Source organism: Amyelois transitella, chromosome W, assembly GCF_032362555.1.
Source record: "Amyelois transitella isolate CPQ chromosome W, ilAmyTran1.1, whole genome shotgun sequence".
Lineage (NCBI taxonomy): Eukaryota > Metazoa > Arthropoda > Insecta > Lepidoptera > Pyralidae > Amyelois > Amyelois transitella.
In genome coordinates, this window is record NC_083536.1 from 11,006,049 (window position 1) to 11,030,861 (window position 24,813).

The window sequence follows — 24,813 nt, forward strand, 5'->3', positions numbered from 1 at the left end:
TACGTCGACTGGTTTAAATTTAGTAGTACGGTGAGTAGTATTGTTATATTTTTCTACAACGGAATTTAAATTTGGTCCTAACCATTTATAACAACCATACAAACTAAACATTTTGTAAAGATTACATTTTATTGTACGAATAACTCTTTCCACAATAGAAGCTTTTTTGGTGGAGTAGGTGGAATAATGATTAATGTCATATTTCTTACACAATTTATTAAAAGCATCATTATAAAATTCTTTGCCTAAATCAGTTTGTAAATTTATAGGTTTTCGTTTTGAACGAGATACAATTTCAAACATTGCTTTTGTCACACATTTTTTGTTTTTTGATTTTATAGGATATGTCCACACATATTTTGTAAAAGTATCTATTACAACTAAAACATATTTATATCCTTTGTTAAAATAAGAATATTTCTGAAAATCCATAAGATCAGCTTGCCATAAGTCGTCTATTCCTTTTATAATTGTAAATCGACGAGGAAAATTTCTTCTTGCTGCTTTATGAATTTCATCCACTATGTTTTTTTTGCTCATTGTGTTGGTTCAATTTAAGTTCAATCAAATTATCTATTTCTTGTTTTGTATAAAACGATTTTGACAAACGGTCTGATGTAGCTTTTTCCAATTTTTTTAAATATACTTGTATATTATCATTAACCACTCTTATTTCTTTTCTTAACTCTTGTAGTATATTATCGACGTATGCTTTGTTCACTGCTTCATCGGCTTCATTTGGAGATGAAAGACCTTTTAATTTAGATGTTTTCAAATCATAGTGTCCAGCATCAGTTTTCACCAATGTATCGTTTAAAGTGTCGATAAATTCCAATAATCGCAAACGTTTATGGACGTGATGACCGAACTTATCTACATTCATTGCTGTCTAGATGATTAGAGATCTCGAATTATACTGGTCATTTTCTGTGGCGATAGCTGTTTATGTTCTATATTTATAATTCCAGCTTCTCGTAATTCTTCTATGACTGCAATAATTTCATTATCTACACCACTATTGCCAGCCGCTCGTGATCCTAACAACAATTTTAATCGTTCTACCAGTTCGTTGGGATCATCCCAATAAACATAATCAGTATATTTTTTTACTTTTTTCAGAAGTGGAATACCTTTTCCTTGAGGGAGACTTTCTACACTTGAAGTCATATTTTTTGAGAATTTAAATAAAGGCTTAATGACATTAATGTATTTAAAACCTTTGTTACTGTTTATAGGTTTAGATGACTCATAATTACGTCGATGTGCATTAGTATCAATTAGTAACAATTTATAATTTTGCAAGTCCTCCTCTCTGAATTTTTCTAGATCAGGTTTCCTTTTAAATAGTAACTCTCTTAAACCATCTGTCTTCTTTAAAATTCGAGTTCCTATTTTCAGAATGTTATCATTATCGAAAACACGAATATTGCCAAGCATTAGTTTTCCCCGCTCATGTCTTACTCCAAAAGGTATAGCATCCATTACTTCTGATGATGTAGACCACGACAAAGTTTGACGATTATCTGGAGAAGACGCAATAGATTTGAACGAACCTTCACTGACATTATGATCTTCAGAAGGTGTGGAAATTAAAGTTTTGTTGTAATTATTAGGAAAGTCGCTTTCAGAAACAGTGTCATTCGATTCTTCATTGGATGAATAAGACGATGTACTTTCATTTTTACATTTTTTCCCAACAGAGGGAATGTAATTATTTTCATTCTCAACCCACTTTTCATTATTTTTATTGGCTATCAAATTAAGGGGATCAACAATAGGTTTGAAAATTTTCTCCAGTGCCATATTATTTACGTTTTTTGTATCGTTAATCATCCCCACTTTTCTTTTAACAGCTGCTGCTGACTTAACTATTTGTTTTTTAAATGTTTTTTCCATTTTACTGCTTGATATTGTGTTCAGTCGCAGATCACACTTTAAAGTGACCTTTCATTATCACTACATTGTATTAAGTATGTTAATCTAGAACTATAAAAGTGTCAAATGCTGACCTATAACATCCTTTGTTTTTATCACAATCCTTATTAATAACAAGATAATTAAAAGGCTTTTTCCAAACTTTTGAACACATTTCACGAAATTGATTCCATGACATATCAGACCCTACATGCTCATCATAAACATGTTTCAAATTAATGTCATCTTGTTTAAATAATACAATCAAATTGGAATTGTCTCTCACTAGTTGTTTAGGTATTTTTGTATATGTTTGATTAATATAAAAACAATCAATTTTCTTATGTCGACCCATAGCAAAATAATCTCTAATGCTGTTCTGATTTTCGCAAGCTACATCATCAAATATTATAATTGAATCAGGTAGCGCTTCGTGAGGACTCAAAATTTCACAATTGTGATTGTATTTATGAAAGGTTGTACCAGAAACCATGTTCATAACTTTCTCTAAAAATAAGTATTTTGCTTGATATAAAGATTTTGAATAAACATATAAGTTACAAAATCGTGGACCATCTGAATGTAACAATAAACTTATTACTAAGTTGGTTTTTCCACAATTTGATGGACCACAAACGATACAACGTATTGTGTTCGGCAGAAGGTTTCCGTGTCGTTTTGGTTCTTGTGATGAAGCAGGACAAATACAATCTAATTTTAGTGAGTCTTTTTGTTTCACAAATTTCATTTCTAGTTATTAAGTAGCATGTGCTTAAACTCGTCTGCAGTACTCAACGAATTTGAGCGAAATGAATTTAGGTTTAACGAATAAACACGTTTTATAATTTAACATGTAAAATCTTGTTGGTAAAACAGGAATCAGGAAAGCACAACAAAATAATGTTTGATGGTTAGAATGAATCATGTGTAAAAAGTGTGTTCGGTGTGTGATCTTTCCACGAGCTCGCGGGTGATTCTTATCAATTTTATAATGGAGTCAGGTGAGTGCATTCGACTAATGTTTTGTGTTTAGAATGAATCGAATTTTGTTTATTGGGAATTCTGGGACACAAAAGTGTCCCAGAATTCCCAATAAACATCTACTTACGTATAGTCTTAGAATCCACCCATTGTCCGTCACCTGTTAGTCTCTTTAACTGATAGTATTTTGTTCTGACATTTGAATATCTCACTCATTTCTTCTTCTTTCAAATCGCTATCTATGTGTTTCACTATTCCATAGGAGAAACGAATTTCGTCTGTCGATTGGCATTTACAACCCATATCTTTAATTTTTGCAGAGTTAAGCAACTTATCTGCCTCTTCTTTTTTTTTCAAATTTAATTACTTAATACTTTATAGGGACCCTTATAATTGATCCTCAGTACTTCTGTTATGTTTTCAGCGTTCAAAAGCTTTGCTAAAGCAACTTGTTTCGGTAAAGGTTGTATTGAATTAAGCCAAACCTCGAAGTTTATTTCATCATCACTCATACTCGTATTTCTCATGTTTTGATTATCTTTGTCACTGACCTTTGAATAGCTTCTTGCTTATTTCTTCGTACTTCTTCCCACTGTAATGAAATCCTCGTCGTCTATAATTTCTTCACTGCTGTTCCTCAGCCTTTTTTTCTGCTAAACGTTCGGTTTACTGCGGTAGTTCTATTCCTGTGTTGTCCCACTCAAAATCGTTAGTCTGCTGCTGACACTGATGTTCTTCGTCATCACTTTTTGTATTTGAAAGGAGTTGCCTTTACTTATTTCACTCATTGTAATTGAGGGTAGACGAAGAAAATTTGTACATGACAATTAGCGGACAGATAACGCGATAGATAATACGAGCGGTCACTAGAACGTGCCGCGCGCAGCTAACTACCCATCCTAGTCTAGTTCTCTGTAAGATTGGCAACCCTTCACCAAAGCGGTGCTGACCAATACAGAGAAGTTAGTAAAAGAGCTCGGCTTCTATTATAATATCGACTTCACCACCATCGCACACCATAATAACTAGTATCTGCTAATGTAAGTCGGTTTGGGATGTCAATTGATTGAGTAGGTAAGTAAGATGGCAAAGTGCAAATAGTAGGTACGATAAAACATGATAAATTAGTTGAATAGGTAGGTATTGTCTATAGAATTAATTTCAAAATTGCATAATTGGTTAATTTTTGTTTTGTTCTCGTTGAACCCAATAACTTCCATATTTATTGTTTGCGTTGGTAAATTTAATTTATTAAATGCACTAGTTGTGATATAATTTGATTGAGAGTGAGTCTAAAAGTACTTTCATTTTGTGAAGTTGGTTAAATTTCGTACAGTGACTAATGCAGTGGAACGAACTAACAGGCTTTAATTGTGTTGGTAAGCTATTGTTAACTATACCCATTGTTGTATTTACTACTTGGTTAGATAATAGGTTGACAGATTGGTTTTCGAATCTCGGTTCGGGGTTGGGTAAAGTTGACAAAGCTGAAGTAGGTTGTTGTGAATTAGAATTAGTATTGATATTGGTAAGAATAGGCCTTTGAGTATTGTTAGGTATTATATGAAGAAGAGTGTGGTGTTTACGTTGGCAAGTTCTACAGTGAGAAGCCTTGCAATTAGGTAAGATTTGATTAGAACCTAGGCAGTTTTGACATAGATTTAGTTTATTAACTACAAGAATACGTGATTGTGGATTTAGAGCCAAGAATTTAGGACATCGATTAAGATAGTGACTTTTCTTGCAACTAGGGCATTGACTACGGCGGTTATAAATACCAGATGTTATTTTAAGAGAGAATGAGATGGAAGGCGAAATTGAAATGTTTGAAATTGTGGAAGCACTTAAGAGTATGAAAGCGGGTAAGGCTGCTGGATATGATAGAGTGTCGGTCGAGATGCTAAAAGCAGGAAAAGGCGTCGTAGCTAGACAGTTGTACTGCATTTTCAATTTGTGTTGGAGAAGCGGCCGAGTACCAAAAGATTGGTGTAAGGCTGTTATCGTGCCACTTTACAAAGGAAAAGGGTCACAACTGGACTGCAAAAATTATCGTGGTATAAGCCTGCTTAGCGTCGTCGGCAAATTGTATGCTAAGGTATTGATTAATAGAGTCAGGAATGAAACTGATGACAAAATATGGGATGCTCAAGCGGGATTTCGAAAGGGAATGGGATGTACTGATCAGGTCTTTTCTTTGCGGTGCATAGCCGAAAAGTTTTTGGCCAAGAGACAAAAAGTCTATTGCACATTCGTGGATTTGGAAAAGGCCTATGACAGAGTTGCGAGGAATGAATTGTGGTCAGCACTTTCTATGCATGGGGTGAGCAGTCTCTTAATACGAGCACTGAAATCCTTATATGAGGATTCGAGTGCTTGTCAGGATAAACGGAGCGCACACTGAGTGGTTTAAGATTGAGAAAGGCGTTAGGCAAGGATGTGTTGCGTCACCGTGGCTGTTCAACCTATTTATGGATAGTTTTTTGACAGATTTGAAAGAGTCTGAAAGTGGATTAAGGATGAATGAGTTACTCGTCAAATGTCTGCTCTATGCCGACGATCAGGTTATACTGGCGTCATCAGCGGAGGAGTTACAGGAGATGGTGAACTGTATGCATGAAGCTTTAAAAGAGAAAGGAATGAAAGTGAACGTAAGTAAAACTAAAACACTGGTTTTTGAAATGGAGAATGAAATGACAGCATGTAATATTTTGATTGAAGGAGAAAAAGTTGAGCAAGTGAAAGAGTTTGTATATCTAGGATCAAAGTTTACATCAGATGGCAAGTGTGCTAGTGATATTGAAAGGAGAGTGAACGCGGGGAACATGGTGAATGGAGCTTTGCATGCCTTTATGAGCAGTCAGAAACTATCCAAAAAGGCTCGACTGGCTGTGCACAGGGGCGTGTTGGTCCCGATATTAATGCATGGGAGTGAAAGTTGGGTATGGCAAAAGAAGCACGAAAGCAGAATAAATGCAGTGGAAATGAGAGCGTTAAGGAGTATGTTGGGTGTGAAATTGAGTGACCGGATAAGGAACAGCGTGATAAGGGAATGTTGTGATGTGAAAGAAGATGTAGAGACAGGAATAGAAAAGGGTATGTTGAGATGGTTCGGTCATGTGGAGAGGATGAATGAAAACAGGTTGACTAAGCAGATATACATGGAGAGTGTGGAGGAGAAGGTCGGGGTGGGAAGACCTAGACGAACATATCTTGATCAAATTAAGGACGTCCTGGTAAAGGGTCAGGTCAAAAGTACCCGAAACCGCCGAGCTTGCATGAAGAGAAGTATGAATGTGGATGAAGCAAAGGAAGTATGCAGGGATCGTGGCAAGTGGAAAGAGGTAGTCTCTGCCTACCCCTCCGGGAAAGTGGCGTGATTTTATGTATGTATGTAGTACGTATGTATGTTATTTTATTATTTTCTTTGCATATGTTGATCTAATTTAGCTGACAGGAAAAATATTACTAAAAGATCCTAATCTTGGGCAGGGACATTAAAGATTTTTATATTCTAAGATTTTTTGATATATTGTCAGCTAATTCTCTTAGTGCAGAAACATTGGTTTGTACATTATTAATATAAAAAAGATCTTTAAGATGGTGATAGACAATCACTTTAGGATTTTTTATATTTATTTATTTTTTCTTTATTGTAACAATTACAATTTGTAAAGTACAATAGGCGGACTTAATGCTAATAGCATTATCTAACAGTCTACCATTGGGTTAAGCAGAGAACCTTTGTGTGGGTGATAATAAAAATATATAAATATAATATATATATAATATATATATATATATATAAACTACACTACACATACATTTATATATATATATATATATATATATTTGCAGCAGATTACACACAGAGATTATTTACTCTCTCATGACTGAGTCAGAAACAACTGGACCCCGTGCTACTTAAAACTGGCGCGGCTCGGAGAAGCTTGAACGGAATCGGGAAGTGCATTCCAAAGTCTAACAGCTGTAGCAGCGAAAGAATTTGAACAGAAACCTGTACGGTGAAAAGATGTTGCAAGGGTCAACCTGTTAGAGGAACGTAGGATTCTTTCATGGGTGGAACTTAAAAGTTGAAATTCGGATCTAAGATAATCTGGAGTTAGGGGAATATTAATAAAGTTGACAGAGAATATGAAGATTCCTACGTTGTGGGATGGGCAGCCACTTAAGCTGAGAACGGAATTCAGAGACATGGTCATACTTACGAAGACAGAATATAAATCTGATACAGTTATTGAGAAGACGTTCAAGCTTATTAAGTTGTTCTTCGAGTTCTCTTCGAGCTCTTCTGTCGAGGTCTTTGACAGTAGGACTAAAAGGTATCGGAGTGCCGTCGAACATCAGCGGCGGCGTACTATTGAGGTCTTAATTATTTATTTGAAAGGCACTTCCCACTACAACCTTTTTAGACTACTACAGTTTTTAGACCACCTAGTATAGTGTTTAAATTGTGGTTTAATATGGAAATTGAACTATCTATGTCGTCTATATAAGTATGTGTATAAAGCTGCAAGTGCATAAAAGTGATAAGAGCATGTTATTTGAGACGAGAGAAGATTAATAAAAATAGAAAAAAGGATAGGAGATAAAATGCCGCTTTGCGGTACGCCGGCTTTCAGATCACACCAGTCGGATATCTCCGCACCGTTGCGATAACCGTGCAAATTCCCTATCTTCCATTACTGATGCTTGTAATCTGACCATTCTTCCACTCCTTCCTACGCATCATTTTCCCGGTCGCGTTCCTTCTCTTCTCGATCTCATTCTTGTGTCCTCTCCTGAGCTTGTATCCAAACATGGTCAATGCAATGCGGATATATTCTCCTACCATGACCTTTTATATCTTTCTATCAAAATTAAACCTCCGAAACCGAAATCCAAAATTCTTCTGCAGCGTAATTTTAATGCCATTAACCTTGATATGTTGCGTCATGATGCCATAGAAAGTAATTGGGATTCAGTGTTTGATACTGACTCCGTCAATGATCAAGTCAATAAATTTAATGACCTAGTTATAGGCATTTACAACAAACACGCTCCTATTCGACCTGTAAGGGTGAAGCACTTTCCTGCTCCATGGTTGATAGATAGCATTAGGGCTTGTATTGCTAAAAAACACGCTGCTAAGACTAGGTTTAAGTCTGATCCAGTCAGATATCGTGACAAATATATAGAAGTTCGTAACGCTTGTAACAAGATGTGTAGGGAGGCCCAACGCCGTCACATTCACAAGTCTGTTCAAAATGGTGATCCAGGCAGAGTCTGGAGGTTTTTAAAATCTTTGGGAGTAGGAAAGAGAAACCACAGTGTTTCCAAATCTCTTAATATTAATGGCCTCAATAGGCATTTCTCTTCTTCTTGTAATTTTGATGGCAATGATAAAAGTTCCATATTAAACCACCTTAATTCTTTTCCACCTCCCGACTATCCTCCTTTTTCGTTTAATTTAATTACCGAATGTGATGTTCAAAAGTGCGTTCTTGCTGTAACCTCGAATGCTGTAGGGGCTGATGAGATGAGCCGTAAAATGGTTCTGCCCATACTTGACATTATCCTCCCCACTTTAACCCAAATCTTCAATAACTCCCTTTCCACTGGTTGCTTTCCCTTTATTTGAAAAAATGCGTTTATTACTCCTTTACCCAAAAAACCCACCCCATCGTCCTTTAAATAAATATAAATAAATATATACGGGACAAATTACACTGATTGAGTTAGCCTCGAAGTAAGTTCGAGACTTGTGTTACGAGATACTAACTCAACGATACTATATTTTATAATAAATACTTATATAGATAAACATCCAAGACCCAGGCCAATCAGAAAAAGTTCTTTTCTCATCATGCCCTGGCCGGGATTCGAACCCGGGACCTCCGGTGTCACAGACAAGCGTACTACCGCTGAGCCACAGAGGCCGTCGAGGCCGCCGTCCTTTTCCGATTACCGTCCTATATCTGTTCTACCATTTTTATCAAAAATCCTTGAACGCTTAGTTCAGTCACAATTAAATTATTTTCTTCGACAAAATCACATCCTTAATCCCTCCCAATCAGGATTTCGTGCAGGGCACAGTACCACCTCTGTACTTATCACTATCGGTGACGACATACGACTTGCCATGGACAATTCGCAGTTGACCATCCTCACGTTGCTTGATTTTACAAATGCATTCAATACTGTCGATCATGATGTTCTACTCAGTTTGATGCGCACTGTGAACATATCTCCATCGGTAATTATTTGGTTCAGTTCGTACCTCAGTGGCCGTCAGCAGTGCATCCGTATTGATGATAATCTATCATCATGGTGTCACATCTCGGCTGGGGTACCTCAAGGCGGTGTGCTCTCTCCTTTGTTGTTCGCACTTTTTATTAACCGTATCACTGATAACCTTCGGTCTTCCTACCATCTATATGCGGATGATCTGCAAATTTATTGTCACTCTCCATTAGCTGATTTACCTTCCGCGATTTCCTCTATTAATGGTGATTTGATGCGAATATCTGACTGGAGCAGACCTTTTGGAATTAAGGTGAATCCGTCTAAAACGCAGGCAATCATAATCGGTAGCCCTTATTTTGTTTCTCGTATTGATTGGAGATTAGTGCCTCCTCTTAATTTTGATAATTTTTTTTAAACCCTTTTTCCTGGCAACCCTGCCGAATTTCTGTGTAATAGTGTACGCCCGATATTTTTTATATTTTTTGTTGTAAAATAGTTGTGGTTCCTCTGAAAACATTACTAAAAGTTAGTTCTACACGTTTGATAGCTGCCTAAGTGTTATCCAAGGATTTCATCGACGGAATCATACTAAATACTACCAAGATAAGTAGTATTTTGTACCCTCAATATAAAGTTGTCAATAACTACCCACATTTGGGCTAATAACTGAACTGCCAAACTCAATTGACAGCTGTCAACTTCAATTGACATATCTAATTTGAATCTGACATTTACTTAGTGTTACCCGTATTAGAAAATGTCCCTACTTTATCGGGAGTTGAAAATATGTCTATCTGCAGGAAATGTAAAAAACAGATAAAGGCTACAGATGTCAAGGGCTGTTCTAAATGTGCCGCTACCTATCACTATCAGTGTCTGGATATTTCTCCAGAGAATTTTGCAAAGGAATCTAAGGCCTACAAGTGTTCATGGAAGTGTACTGAATGCAAGTCAATTGATCGGCGAGGTGATATCTCAGATACTCTTTCTCCATCTGCGACGTCCTCGCATGCTGGCGATTCATCAGATATCAGCAATATTGCAGACTTAAAAAGTTACTTTGACAGAAGTCTCGAAGAAGCCTTGTCTCGTCAGCGAAAGGACATCATTCGTGATTTTGCCGCTGATAGCGCTGATACACGCGCAAAACTGCAGGAATTAACCACTAGCATACAATATATGTCAGACAGGTACGATCAACTCCAGGAAGCTCTTGAACAGAAATCCAAAGACTGCGAACAATTGAGGTCAGAAAATAAAGAACTGCGGTCGGACTTAGGTATTCTGCAGGCGCAAGTCGAGGATCTTGGTTCTAAACTAAATCAGTTTGAGCAACTATCTCGGGACAATAATTTAGAAATTCAGTGCGTGCCTGAACACTCGGCGGAAAACCTGAAATCTGTAATAAATCAGCTTGCAGGCACCGTTGGTCACCCTCTTCGTGAGCACGAGATCCTAAATTATCACCGAGTAGCTAAAATTAATAAAGACACGAAACGTCCTAAGTCAATAATTGTGAAGCTTTCGAGCCCATTGATTCGGGATTCTTTACTCGTAGCGGTAAAAACCTTCAACAGGACTCACCAAAGCGACAAATTAAATTCTGCTCATTTGGGTTTAGCCGATAAGGATAAACAACCCATTTACGTATGCGAACATTTGACGCCGACTAACAAGCAGCTTCACGCCGCTGCTCGGAAAGCCGCTAAAGACAAGAATTTCCAGTTCGTGTGGGTTCGAAACGGAAGGGTGTTCATGAGGAAAGATCCGGCCTCAAAAAGCTTTGTTGTCAAGGACTTGGATTTCCTGAATAGCTTGTAATCTTGGAAAATTTTGTTCAATAATCTGATTTTTGCTATTGTTTCTCGTTTGTAGTATTTATGGTTTTATTTAAATCTTTAAATCTTAATATAGTGTATCAAAACGTAAGAGGACTTAAAACTAAAACTGAGATAGTTTTGAGAAATGCACTTTTGCAGGAGGCTGATATTATTTGTTTGACTGAGACATGGCTAAATGATTCGGTTTTTTCTCATGAAATAATTGATAATAGATACACAATCTTCAGGCGTGATCGTAACTCGTCAGCTTCTGAAAAGGATGAAGGTGGGGGCGTAATTATAGCTGTCCTTAAAAAATATGCACCCGTTCGTAAACTTCAATGGGAATCTTCAGACGAAGATTTGTGGATAGTTGTTAGGGTGCGGCGAGGCAGTTCAACTATTCCCATCTGCATAGGCACAGTTTATCTTCCTTCGCCAGTTTCTTTCATTGAAATGAAAGATGCAATGTCAAATTTAACTAATGTCATCCAGCATAAACTGCCCCAAAACTCTATATTGTTACTGGCAGGCGATTTCAATCGGCCTAGCATAAATTGGTCACCAAATCCTTCTTCCGACTTTTTATTACCCGAAATCACGTCGGATCAAACAAACAACCTATTGATTGATAGTCTCGCATTTAATGGTCTTTTTCAATTAAATCCTATATTAAACGTAAGGGACCGTATTTTAGACTTGATTATCACCAATTCAGCTAACTCCTTTAAGGTATCACGTAGTAGTAAACCGTTAGTTCCAGAGGATTCAAATCATCCCACATTAAATGTTTCATTTAAGTTGCCTGCTTGCAGACCTCCTAAAATTAATAAAGTAAAATCTTTAAATTTTTCCAAAGCAGATTACTCCAAGATTAAAGATGAGTTGGAACAGATCGATTGGGACAATGTATTCAGATCAAATATTAAAGTCGATGAAATGGTAGATCAATTTTACACCATCATAAACTCTATAATCGTGAAGCATGTACCTATTTACTTCAAAGGCAGTAGTGGCTATCCAAGCTGGTTTAGTTGCTCACTTATAAATGCATTAAAAGAAAAGGCGAAATTTCACCGCAAATACAAAAAATATTCTAACCCCCGAGACTTGCTTTCGTATCAAATACTGCGTGCCCGGTGTGATAAACTGCTCCAAGATTGTGTTAATAAACTAAAATCTGACTCAAAGAATTTCATCAAAAATGATCCAAAGTACTTCTGGACATTCATAAAATCTACCCGATCTAATAGCAGCGACATTCCGGATGAAATGTTTTTGGATGACCATATTGCCCATGGCGGCAAAGAGATTTGTGACCTTTTCTCAGATTATTTTCATTCTGTATATAAGCAAAAGCAATCTTCTCCATCCCTTGCGTTAGATTCACCATCGTGTTATTCATGTCTTGGTTATTTTCATCTTTCGGAAGAAGAAATCTTGAAATCACTTCAATCAATTGATATCAATAAAGGACCAGGGCCTGATTCTATTCCTCCTATATTTCTCAAAAATTGTGCAGTGGAGCTAGTTAAGCCCCTATATCTTACTTTTAATAAGTCACTTCATAGGGGCGTCTTTCCCACTCAGTGGAAGACTGCATACGTCATTCCCATACACAAACAAGGAGACAATTGTAATATTCGTAATTTTAGACCTATTTCGATTCTGTCTGCATTTCCTAAGTTATTTGAATCCTTGGTCCAGGTTAAAATTATGTCACATGTCAAACCTATTATCGACACGCATCAGCACGGATTTCTACAGGGTCGGTCAACCGCTTCGAACCTTCTTGATTATGTCTGTGACATCTATGATGCTTTGGAGGATAAAGCTGAGGTTGATGCCATCTATACTGATTTTTCAAAGGCATTCGATGTGGTTGATCACTCTTTATTAATTCAGAAACTGGGTCACGCGGGAATTTGTGGGTCATTGCTTAGATGGTGTGAGTCGTACCTAAGGAACCGATCTCAGTTGGTTACAATAAGAGGTTTTAAATCGGCTTGGGTGTACTATCAGGTGTACCGCAGGGCTCCCATCTTGGACCTTTGTTCTTCCTTGTTTTCGTTAACGACATTGGTAAAGCAATATCATCAAGTTACCAACTGTTTGCTGATGATCTCAAAGTGTATCGTATTATTCGCAACAACGATGATATTGTTCAGTTACAAAATGACATTAATAAAATTAGCAACTGGTGTGTTCAAAATGAAATGGTCCTTAACGAAGCGAAATGCTTTCATATAAAGTTTACACGAAAAAAAACTAGTTTTAATTCTGACTATTTCATCAATAATGTTCGTTTAAGAAAGGTCTCTAAAACACGTGACCTTGGTGTGATAATGGATAGCAACCTTGATTTTAGAGAACATATTGATCATATTGCAAAGAAAGGTGCGAAACTAGCTGGATTTATAATACGCAAATCAAAATTTTTCAATGAGCCAGAAATTACTATTCTATTATTTAACTGTTTTGTAAGGTCACTTCTGGAATATTGTAGTATAATCTGGAACCCCTTTTTTCAGGTACATTCAAAACGTTTGGAGAGAATCCAAAAAAGATTTTTATACCATCTTACGTTTGCTAAAAATTTATGCCGTAAATTAGAGTCGTATGATTCTAGACTAAAGTATTTTGGTGTAATTCCATTGGATCAGAGAAGAAATGTTGCCGATCTTCTGTTTTTGCGTAAATTAGTGATGGGAATTATTGACAGTCCTAGCTTACTCCGTAAGATTTCCGTATCTATTCCACGTCAGAGTAGTCGACTTCATAACAGAAAAACCTTCCATGTCCCAGTCACTCGTACTCTATATTTGGAATATTCGCCGATAAATCGCATGTGCACTGAATTCAATAAAGTCTCTTCTCAGTTTGATATATTTAGTGCATCTATAAATTCAATTAAAAGCATAATGCTAGCTAAATGTCAGTAATTGATTAAGCAAACCTAATTTAAAATTTTTTTTAGTATCTGTAATTTTTAACAGAAATTTGTATTTTTGTATGCACGATGTGTTCACATCTAGAAGACTTGCCACTTTTGTACGTGTATTTTGTACTTTTATGTTTTGTTTTGTTACTGTGTCATGTCAGTTTTGTGAACCAAACAAAAAAAAAAAAAAAAATAATAATGTGGTAATTCCTTTTAGTGACAAGGTAAAAAAATTGGGTTTAATATTCGACAAAACTTTGTCATGGTCGCATCATATTAATGACGTGAGCAGGAAAATGTTCTTAGCATTCAGCTCGCTTAGAAGGTTACGTAATTTTCTACCTATTGATACTAAAATTGCGCTGACACAATCTCTTCTTTTCCCTCTTCTTGATTACGCTGATACTGCTTATCTCGATGTCACTGAGGAACAGTTAAATAAACTCGAGCGTCTTAAAAATCTTTCTATACGTTTCATATTTGGGCTTCGCAAATATGATCACGTTTCTTCTTTCCGTTCGCAGCTGAAGTGCCTTCCTATCCGACTCCGTCGCAATTTGCATATTGTGACAATGCTCTATTCGGTCTTATTTAATCCGTTTTCTCCATCTTATTTAAAGGAGCGCTTCAATTTTTATAGCGATGCCCAAGGCGCCACCCGCAGTCTGCGTAGCACGGTTACCCTACGATTAAGACTACCGACATCCAATACCAATTTTTACTCCCACTCTTTTACTGTACAAGCTGTCCGTCTATGGAATGCTCTCCCTGTAGATATCAGAAAAGCCCAGACTATTAATAGTTTCAAAAATCTCGTTAGGTCTCATTATCTTTCTACTCTATCCTAAGTATATGTTATTATTATGTATTTATCTGTATTTATGCGTATTTGTATGTATTTATATGTATTATATATAGATATATATTATGTATGTATTTTATTATGTTCAAACATTTATTTATCTTGCTCTGCGCCAACGCCAATCTCCTGTTTGATTTCCTTCCACCCAAAGGTTGACTGGAAGAGATTGCTTTAGCGATAAGTCCGCCTTTGTACCATCTACATCTGCTTTGTGTTGTTTTGTATGTTTTACTCTTATGGTGCAATAAAGAGTTTTATCTATCTATCTATCTATCTATCTATCTAAAATATCAATATCGACAGTATTCAACGCGTTACTAAAATCAATTAACACCAATATGGTAACTTTTTGGTTTTCCATACCCTTTCTTATGTCATCAGTAACACGAAGCAGTGCAGTAATTCTGCTGTGTCCCGGCCTAAAACCAGACTGATATCGATTGAGAAGATTGTTGTCAATAAGTGTTTTAAAAACTGATTAAAGACAGATGCTTCGAGGATTTTAGACAGAAAGGGAAGGATGGAAATGGGACGCACATCATTTAAACGGATAGGATCAGGAATCTTCGGGAGAGGACGAACAAAAGTCGTAAGCCATGAGGTAGGAAAACGATGTTCTATAAAGCTGGTATTTAAAATGTGCGTGATGACAGGGAGAATAATTGTTCCGTCGTCACATGCTTATACGAACTGCATTAGTAATCCACGGTGCGAAAGGACGCTTTGTTTTGACTGCTCTCACTGGAGCATGCGCATCATACAGAGCCAAGATTTTATTATTAAACAGAGAAATTTTCTCATCGACTGTATTCGCTGCAGTCACCATAGACCAGTCAATTTTAGAGGCGTCAGTTATTAAGGCCTTGTGGTCTATTTTTGGAAGCAGCGCAGTTGGAGGATTGTAGGCTTTATTTTGGAAACTCTAAGCTTATTTATTTATTTAAACTTTATTGCACAAAAACAAAAATGTACAAAAGGCGGACTTAATGCCGTTTGGCATTCTCTTTAAGTTGGTGGTGCGATAAAGTGCACATGCATACTGACAAAATACATACTTTACAAAAAAAAATCGTAAATACATACAAGATACATAATATACACTATAAATACATATACATACATAAAATATTATTGGATTGGACACATTATATCTCCAAATCACAAAATAAATCAAAAGCAGCTTGGCAAATTATAAACGACAGAAATAAAAATAATGAATATATTACAAAAATCGAAAAAAATGGAGAAGTAATTTCAGACCCAAAAACAATTGCAAATGCTTTTAATACACATTTTATTGATAAAATAGAAAAATCATCAAACATGTTAAGTGACAGAGTGGATTTACCGTTACAGCCACAAACTATGTTTCTGATGCCTATACTGACTGAGGATGTTGTTAAAATTATAAAATCACTTAAAAATAAAACTAGCACAGGTTATGATAATATTTCTACAAAAGTTATAAAATTTGTTTGTGATGATATATCGGGGCATTTATGTCATTTAATAAATTTGTGCATCACTGCTGGAATCTACCCAAATAGCTTTAAAACTACGGTTATAAAACCACTACATAGAAAAGGAGACAAAAAAGACATGTCTAATTTTAGACCAATAGCTTTGGGTTCAATTTTCACAAAAATTTTTGAAAAGTATTTATTTGAATCTATTTTTAATTACTTGCCAAAATATAACATTTTATGTGACGAACAACAGGGATTTAGGAAAAATAGAACAATTAATATGGCAATTTATGATTTATTTGACATTGTTATGAGAAACGTAGATAATAAGACACCCGTGTGTGCACTATATACAGATATGACACAAGCATTTGATTATGTCAATCACAAAAGATTATTGAATAAAATGAGTATTTATGGTATTAGAGGAAATGTTTTAAATTTAATTAAATCATACCTTCTTAATAGGAGTCAATATGTAGAAGTAAAAAGTTTATGTTCAAAATCAAAGAATGAAGAGGTTCACAGATCTGAATCTAGAATAAATAGATTCGGAGTACCTCAAGGAAGCGTACTGGGGCCACTGCTGTTTCTAATTTATATCAATGATCTTCCAAAATATATACGACATAAAATGGTTTTATTTGCTGACGACAGTACGGCCATAATCAAATGTGACGATACGAATGAATACGAATGTGATATAAATACAGTTTTAAATGATATTATAATGTGCTTAGACTCAAACAATCTAAAAATTTATTTGCAAAAAAACTAAATTAATGCAGTTTCATCAAAGAAAATTACCACCTAATCTGAATATAAATTATAATGGCTACAGGCTGGAGGAGGTACAATCAACAAAATTTCTAGGACTTTCGATTGACAGCAAATTAACATGGTCCTCTCACACTGAGCAAGTATGCAAAAAACTTTATAAAGCAGTATATGCTTTGTTCAAATTGTCAAAAAAAGTTAACATTGAAGTGGTATTAACTGCTTACCATGGTTTAGTTACACCATTTATCATTTACGATACGGCGTTATTTTTTGGGGTAACTCGAGTGGTAATGACAAAGTTTTTAAGGCACAAAAAAGGTGTTTAAGATCGATGTGCAATTTGCAAAGTACAGTCAGTTGTGTACCGATATTTAAATCACTGAAATTATTGACACTTCCATGTATTTTTATATTAGAATTATGTATTTTTGTGAAATTGAATTCGAATTTATTCAAAAAACTTTCCGACATTAGGATGAGGTTAGATCACATCAGACCCCAACACAAATATAAGTTGGTAACTGGTGGATTTAAAACTGCCATGATGAATAAAAATGTTATCGGAATGGCTCCCATAATTTTTAATAAAATACCCGACAATATTAAAATTCTCGATTTTGTGACATTTAAAAATAAATTGAAATCATTTTTGACAGACAGATGCTATTATAATATAAATGACTTTCTAAATGACGATTTAAAGGACTGGAATTAGCCACTTTGACGAATTGATATATTTGTATGTGTTTTTTTTTCTTTCTTTTTTAATGGTTTGGAAGCAATTGGTATTTTTTTGTTTTTTTGAACTTAGCGACTAAGTACCTTAATTATTGTACGTCTATTATAGACAGGCCACAGTGACACCTTACATGTTTATCATTTTTATATCTTTTATACCTGTGTACCACAATAAATATTTTTTGAATTTTGAATTTTTTGAATTTGATGAGAGACCAAAAGTGACTATAAAGGGTGGCGTATCGTCGGCGCCGCACGCAGTCGCTGAGCAACACTCGTCTCGCGCGGTCGTTACTCTGTCCGTTTAGATTTTGATTTTAAACACGTTGCGTTATTGTTTTCATTATTTTGTTAATTATTTAGTTTTGTCGCTAATTAATTAATGAGTTATGTCTATTTTGATCTAGAAGTCGTTATTTTGGTTATTAAATCGTTTTGTAAGAAACATAGTAATTTGGTCGGGTAGTTTTTAAAAAGTAATTGTCTTGGTTAAACTTAACTTGATTTGTAAGAAATTGTTTAATTCCTTTAGGTTATTAAAATTGTCTTTTTAAAAAAATCACTTCTGGTCTTATTTCCAAGATCAGAAGTGGAATAGATCTCTCTAGCCCACATAATTTATTTCACTGGTTTTAGTTCGTTTTGTTTTTACAATTATTAATCTACCCTACACGGTATTTATCATAACGAGTGCGATTGTTTTGTATGTATGCTGTTGTCGTCGTTTTCGGTAAGTCTTTTTTTTGTTATTACTTATTGGTGATTTATTTTTGTGACTTACTTTTTAAATTTTTTGTGTGGTGTATTTTTTTTGTACAAGTGTTTAAATTATTGGCTTTTGTTTGAATCGTTGTTAGTTAGAATGCCAGAACACGGGTCTGATCGTAATGTGAGTCGTCGTCGTGATAGTCGTAGCCCGCGTCATGACCGTGATCGACGCAATAGTCACAGCCGGCATGATAGGTACCGTGATCGATCTTCCGAGATGGAAACTATTGACCCGTCTCAAAGCATTAGAAGATCAGGTTAGGGTTTCTTCGCGATCTCAGCGAACACCTTCCGTACCACCGTTACGTTCACGTAAACGGCGGCCATCGCCAACTCGGTCCACGCGTATGTTAGTTTCACCAAGCAGACGTGTGTCGCGAACATGAGATAGGGAACCGTCGCCTCCTCGCGATAGAAGTAGGAGACAATCACGGGATTGGCGAATGACGCTCACCGACAATCATGATCGTCGTCCACGTTCTGGAACTAGATCGCCACGTCATTCAGGACGTATTTCGAATACCACTCGATCGACGCTGGAACATTCATCTGTTATGGACCGCATTGTAGACGCGATTCTTTCTATTAACTATGCGGGTAGGTCGAGTCAACATTTTTATATTTCCAATTTCGATCCAAATTTACATAATTTTGACGATTGATGTGCGGAGGTAGATCGCGCAAAATCATGTAATAAATGGAGTGACTATGAATGCCTTTCGCGTATCGGTAATTGCCTTAAAGGTGATGCACGCTCGTTGTTAAACGAGTGGGTATCAAGTGACCGTTCCTGGACAAAGTTCAAAAAAGAATTCAAGCCGTTATGCCCAAAAACACCTGATATCGCGAATATTTTAGCTGAGGTCATTAATACCAACTGGTAAGTACCCTACATATGCGGATTATGCGCGTCGTGCTTTACTTCGCTTACGTATTGTGCGAGGCCTTAGTGATGAGTTAATTTCAGCCATAATTATACGCGGAATTAGCAACCCCAATATTCGCGCAGCGGCAACTAATGCGGAACTGATGCCAAATGACTTGATAGAATTTTTCTCGATTTATGTTAAGCCGGTTAGTTTAACAAAGAGTTTCTCTCGATCAGTTTCATTTAATGCCACCCAGAATAAGCAAACTACGGATTCATCACGGAAAAGAAGTAATAGTGATATTAAATGCTTTTCGTGTGGTCAGCTAGGACACAGACAGGCTAATTGTTTTAAGCGTTCTAAAACGGATCAGGTAAACTGACTGCTACCACGAGCCCGTCTTCAAAACCTACTTTTGTGCCGACTAGGTCTGAACCCTGTTCGTTCTGTAAGAAATCCGGTCATAGTGTTGAAACTTGTTTGGCCAAACAGAGGTCTGAAGCAACGAACAAGGATACGGTTAAATTTTGATATGCTTTGGTTACTTCTACAAAAAGCGACGTCGTAGTGGCGGTTATCCAAAATGTTCCTGTAGATATTTTGATAGATAGTGGTTCGACTATATCGCTCATGTCATCATCTTTGTTGAAGCATTTTAACTGTTCGGTTAAACCTGCATTTAGAATATTAAAAGGATTGGGTAGTCAGGAGGTAGAAAGTACATCTTATGTCCGGTTACCAATTGAGTTTGATGGCTTGACTCTCGAGGTAGATTTATTTATTGTGCCGTCTCAATACATGAACACTCCGGTTATATTGGGCACAGATGTTTTAAATAGGGATGGTGTTAGGTATGTTCGTACCAAGAACTATCAGCGGCTTACGCGAGTTGAATGTAAATCGTACATGACAGTAGTTCAAGGTCTTATTTTACTGCGGAATGTTCTTGAAACGTTAACAAACGCCGGTTTTTTTGATAAACTTGAAGTGTTCGTTTTCGCAACAGAAATACCTGGGACGGACAATTAGTGAAGGTCAGGTAAGGCCGAGTCACGATAAGGTTGGTATTGATGCGGCAACGCCACTCATCCGAAGTGATGTGGCTATTGAGGGTTCCAGTCCAAACAGGGAAGCTCTAAGGGAGATGAGTCGTCAGCGAGTGTCTGAACGTCTTCGCTCAAACCAGGAGGCTCAAGATAAGTATGTGAATAAAGGTCGCAAAGCACCTCGTGGCTTTGAATTAAACTCATTTGTTTTTGTGAGAAAACAGGCTCAAGCAACGGGGAAGTTGGACTTCTGCATGCGAGGGCCTTATCGTGTGGTGAAGATCCTGCCTCAAGGGCACTACGAGCTCCAGCTGTTGGCCGGCTCATATGGCAAGTCGACGCAGACAATATATGATGCCGTGGCACGGAGAATGGACTCCTGATGTCTGTTCTGCTTTATTTAGCGGTGAGTGAATTTAATTATTTCGGCTTACCATAGATCTTGTGTGAAATATTATTTTTTTTGGAGACAAGCCTGTGCCGGGGCCTCTGTCTGTTTTAAAGATCAGTGATTTTAGAAAGCGTTTATTTAGTTATCGTTTTGGGTAGGTAACAATGTTTGTGCTCCATGTAGTGAGTGCAATGGACGGTTGTGTTTATCTTGCTGTCTGGATAGCCTCTTTCTTGAAGTCCGTGTACTTAGATAAGCTATCTAGGCTGACGGATAGCATTTCCAGAATAAAGTGTGTTCAGTGTCCTGGAATGCTGTCTTGGAGTGCGCTCAGACATGCGATTCTGGTTCAAGGAACATGCTTGGTTTTTGAGCTCGGACACTGTCTTGGAGTCGCTCAGACATGTGGTCCTGGAGCTCTGGTACTTGCAGGGCCATGCGGTGGCCTCTGACAAGTTGTGTCAATGTGTTGTGTTGTGTTAACTATTGTTTTGACTATACTGCCTATTTTAATTAAAAATGATGATTTAATGATTCATGTTGATGGTTTGGGTTGAAACATGCTTTTATGTGGAACTGATTCACACACGCAAAGTTATGTCTCACGTAAGTGCGCGTAGATCTCTAGCGAGTCGTGAGGCGGCACTCCCCCGACGGGAACTGCCCCGGGTGATCAGTACAGATATCAGTTTGTTTTATATCCATTGTGCATAGGTTGGGAGTTTATAGTATTGCAGCTACTTATTATTTTTAGATGTTTAAAAAAAGGAACATGTTTTTGTGCTGTTGTTTTCGTCTGTGCAGAGGCAGACCACGAGAGCGAGGAGTCTGCGGTACCCGATGCTGATGAACCCCAACCTAGTACATACGGGACACAGAGGTTGGCGCAAGGATCTCCTACGCCGCTCAGCACACCGTCTGGCAGCGAGGACCCCTCCATGCCAATCTTGGATGAAGAAGCTTGAGAAGGGAGCCCGAGGACAGACTCCTGTCAGGAAAGGCCGTATTGGATGAGAGACCAAAAGTGACTATAAAGGGTGGCGTATCGTCGGCGCCGCACGCAGTCGCTGAGCAACACAAGTAGTTATTATGGTTATTAAATCGTTTTGAAAGAAACATAGTAATTTGGTCGGGTAGTTTTTAAAAAGTAATTGTCTTGGTTAAACTTAACTTGTTTTGTAAGAAATTGTTTAATTCCTTTAGTTTATTAAAATTGTCTTTTTAAAAAAATCACTTTTGGTCTTATTTCCAAGAATATATAATTAGGATGACCCATCATTAATCTGCCGAAGAAAGAACCCCTTCACAGCATGTTTGAACGCAGAGCGACTAGGAGCTCTCCTAATCATTTCAGGAAGAGCATTCCAGAGCCTCACAGCCTGAACCTGGAAAGATTTCTCCAAAAAAGTAGACCGGAACAGAGGAGTACGCAGAGTCAGGTTGTCTGCAGAGCGTAGAGAACGGGAATGGGCGGAACTCAGAAGCGGGAATTTAGATTTTAAGTAAAGAGGAGAGTGAGCATCATTGAGTAGAGAGTACAACAAACAAAGAATTCTGGCTTTGCGACGACGTTCAGGAATAGGAAGCCATGATAACTGCGAACGAAAAGAAGAAAAATGATCGTATTTACGGATATTAAAAATAAAGCGAATACAGTTGTTGGCTAATCTGTTGAGTTTAATAAGAAGGACTTGAGTAAGATCGCAGTAACACACGTCGGCATAATCTATAGTAGGAATGACTAAGGATTGGACGAGGGAGATTTTGGTTCTCAGAGGAAGGAAGTTCTTTAGTCTATAAAGAGAACGAAGCATACCAGTTACTTTACGGCAGACCTCAGTGACGTGAGGAACCCAGCTAAAAGTTGAATCGATCTGCAGTCCACGGTCTTTTACGCTGGGGCAGTAAGGGATCGTAGCATCATTAAATTTAACGGGATTATAAATTATAAATTGGGATTGGAAAAAACGGGATTATAGATAAATTTGTCGGGAGCTTCCTATAATTATAGCCTGGCATTTACCCGGGTTTACAACTACTCCGTACTTAGTCGACCAGTCTGCAATAATGCTAAGATCCCTGTTAATGAGCGCAACCGAGGAGTCAATACACTCACAATCGCATGAGTGGTAGAGTTGCAGGTCGTCTGCGTATAGATGAAAAGAAGAAGAAAGGAGTAAAGTAAGAGAGTTGATGAAGATGGAGAACAGGAGAGGGGACAATATACCACCTTGGGGAACGCCAGAAACAAGGTCACGCCAACTTGAGATATTTTGCTCAACACAGACTGCTTGCTGTCGGCCACAAAGATAAGAGGCGAACCAATCGAGAACCACTGGAGAGATATTAAGGCGAGCAAGTAAAGCAAGGAGAACATCGTAATCTACCGTATTAAAAGCATTGGAGAAATCAATAAGTACAAAGATGGTCACCTTGCCGTGCTCCATGCCATTTCTGATGTCCTCAGTCACCTTCAACAACGCAGTACCCGTGCTGTATCCCGATTGAAATTCACTGAGCAGTCCATTTGAAAGAACAAGAGAGGATAGTTGAGAATACACTACTGCTTCAAGAATTTTAGAGAAAAATGGAAGAATAGATATAGGATGATAATGATTTAAACTGCCAGGATTGTTAGTTTTAGGTAGAAGAATCACAAATGCCTTCCGCCATAAGGAAGGGAATACACCTGAACTAAGGGAATAGTTAATGATGTGAGTGAGATCCGGAAGAATGAAGTCCAAAAGAAGAAGAATCATGCGGAGATTAATTCCATCGATCCCCATGGCTTTTGTTTTTATTGAAAGGACAATTTTTTTTACGTCTTCAATGGTCACTGTAGAAAAGGTAAACGTGTCAGGTAGCAAACAAGGTAAGGAGTTTAAATAGGAAATAGTTTGCAACCTAGAGGAAGGATCCAGAGAAGTAGTGGAAGTAAAATGATCATTTATCTCATCTAGAGAAAAGGAGGAATTGAATACCTTGGAATTACCCTTACCTACACCTTGGCTTTTAAGGAACTTCCACACATCAGCAGGAGAAGAATTCGATATGCTTTCATGGAAATATCGAGGTTTCGCGGACCTCACCATACGATTACAAAGATTTCGTGCCCTCTTAAATATATCCCAATTGTCATCAGAACGATCACGTTTAAATTTTAAGAACGCTCGATTACGTTTTGCCATGGCCATGCGCACTCCCCTGGTCATCCACGGACAAGGAGGTCGTTTAATTTTTACACGACGGAATGGAGCATGACAATCAAAAAGAGAAACAATTGAGTTATTTAGAAGGCTAACCTTGTATTCCACGGTATCAGCAGCTAATATGGCATCTCAGTCAGTGCCAGCAGCATCAGTAAGCAGCGCTTCAATATCCAGCCCAGCAAAGTTGCGCATTCAAACTGACTTTGCCTTAATCATAGTGGTGTGAATCTTGTAAGAAGCGTAGATGATATCATGTCGAGAAAATGCTGGAGCAGGATGCTGACCATGAAGCATGATATTATCGAGTGATGAGGTAAATATGTGGTCAAGCCAGGTGTCAGGGGAGTCCTTATTGATGTGAGTGTCATTAAAAGGAAGAACCGAAAGATTGAAGGAGTCAACAATATCACGAAGTTTACAAGAAGAAGAGGTGTCGAGTAAGAGGTTAGTATTGATATCACCGAATACAAGGGAATGAGAGTATACAGAAGCTTGTAAGAGACATAAATTAAGTCATTATGAGAAAACTCCGGGGCCGGTATTTGACCATGACTGGCGACAAGCTTTTCTGAGGAGGTGATTATCAAGTCAAGTAAGGTAGGTCCATGTTCTGTGAAGTGTGTTGGCCCAGATGGGAGAATAGAAAAATTAACCGACTTGACAATATTAAGTAATTTAGAAGTTCTAGAATTTCCCTTCAAAAGGCACGTGTTAAAAATCCCCAAGGATCAGATGATGAGCATAGTCTGAAAAAACCGATTCCAGAAGCGACTCAAAGGTAGAAA

The 24,813-nt window shown here is 37.3% G+C and overlaps 1 protein-coding gene across 1 annotated transcript; it reads right to left on the reverse strand.

The window, feature by feature from the left end:
• Positions 1 to 897: 897 nt before the first annotated feature.
• LOC132904198 (uncharacterized) lies at positions 898 to 1,896 on the reverse strand. The gene has a single exon (XM_060954112.1). It carries the CDS (start codon positions 1,894 to 1,896, stop codon positions 898 to 900), a length of 999 nt encoding a protein of 332 aa, XP_060810095.1.
• Positions 1,897 to 24,813: the final 22,917 nt, after the last annotated feature.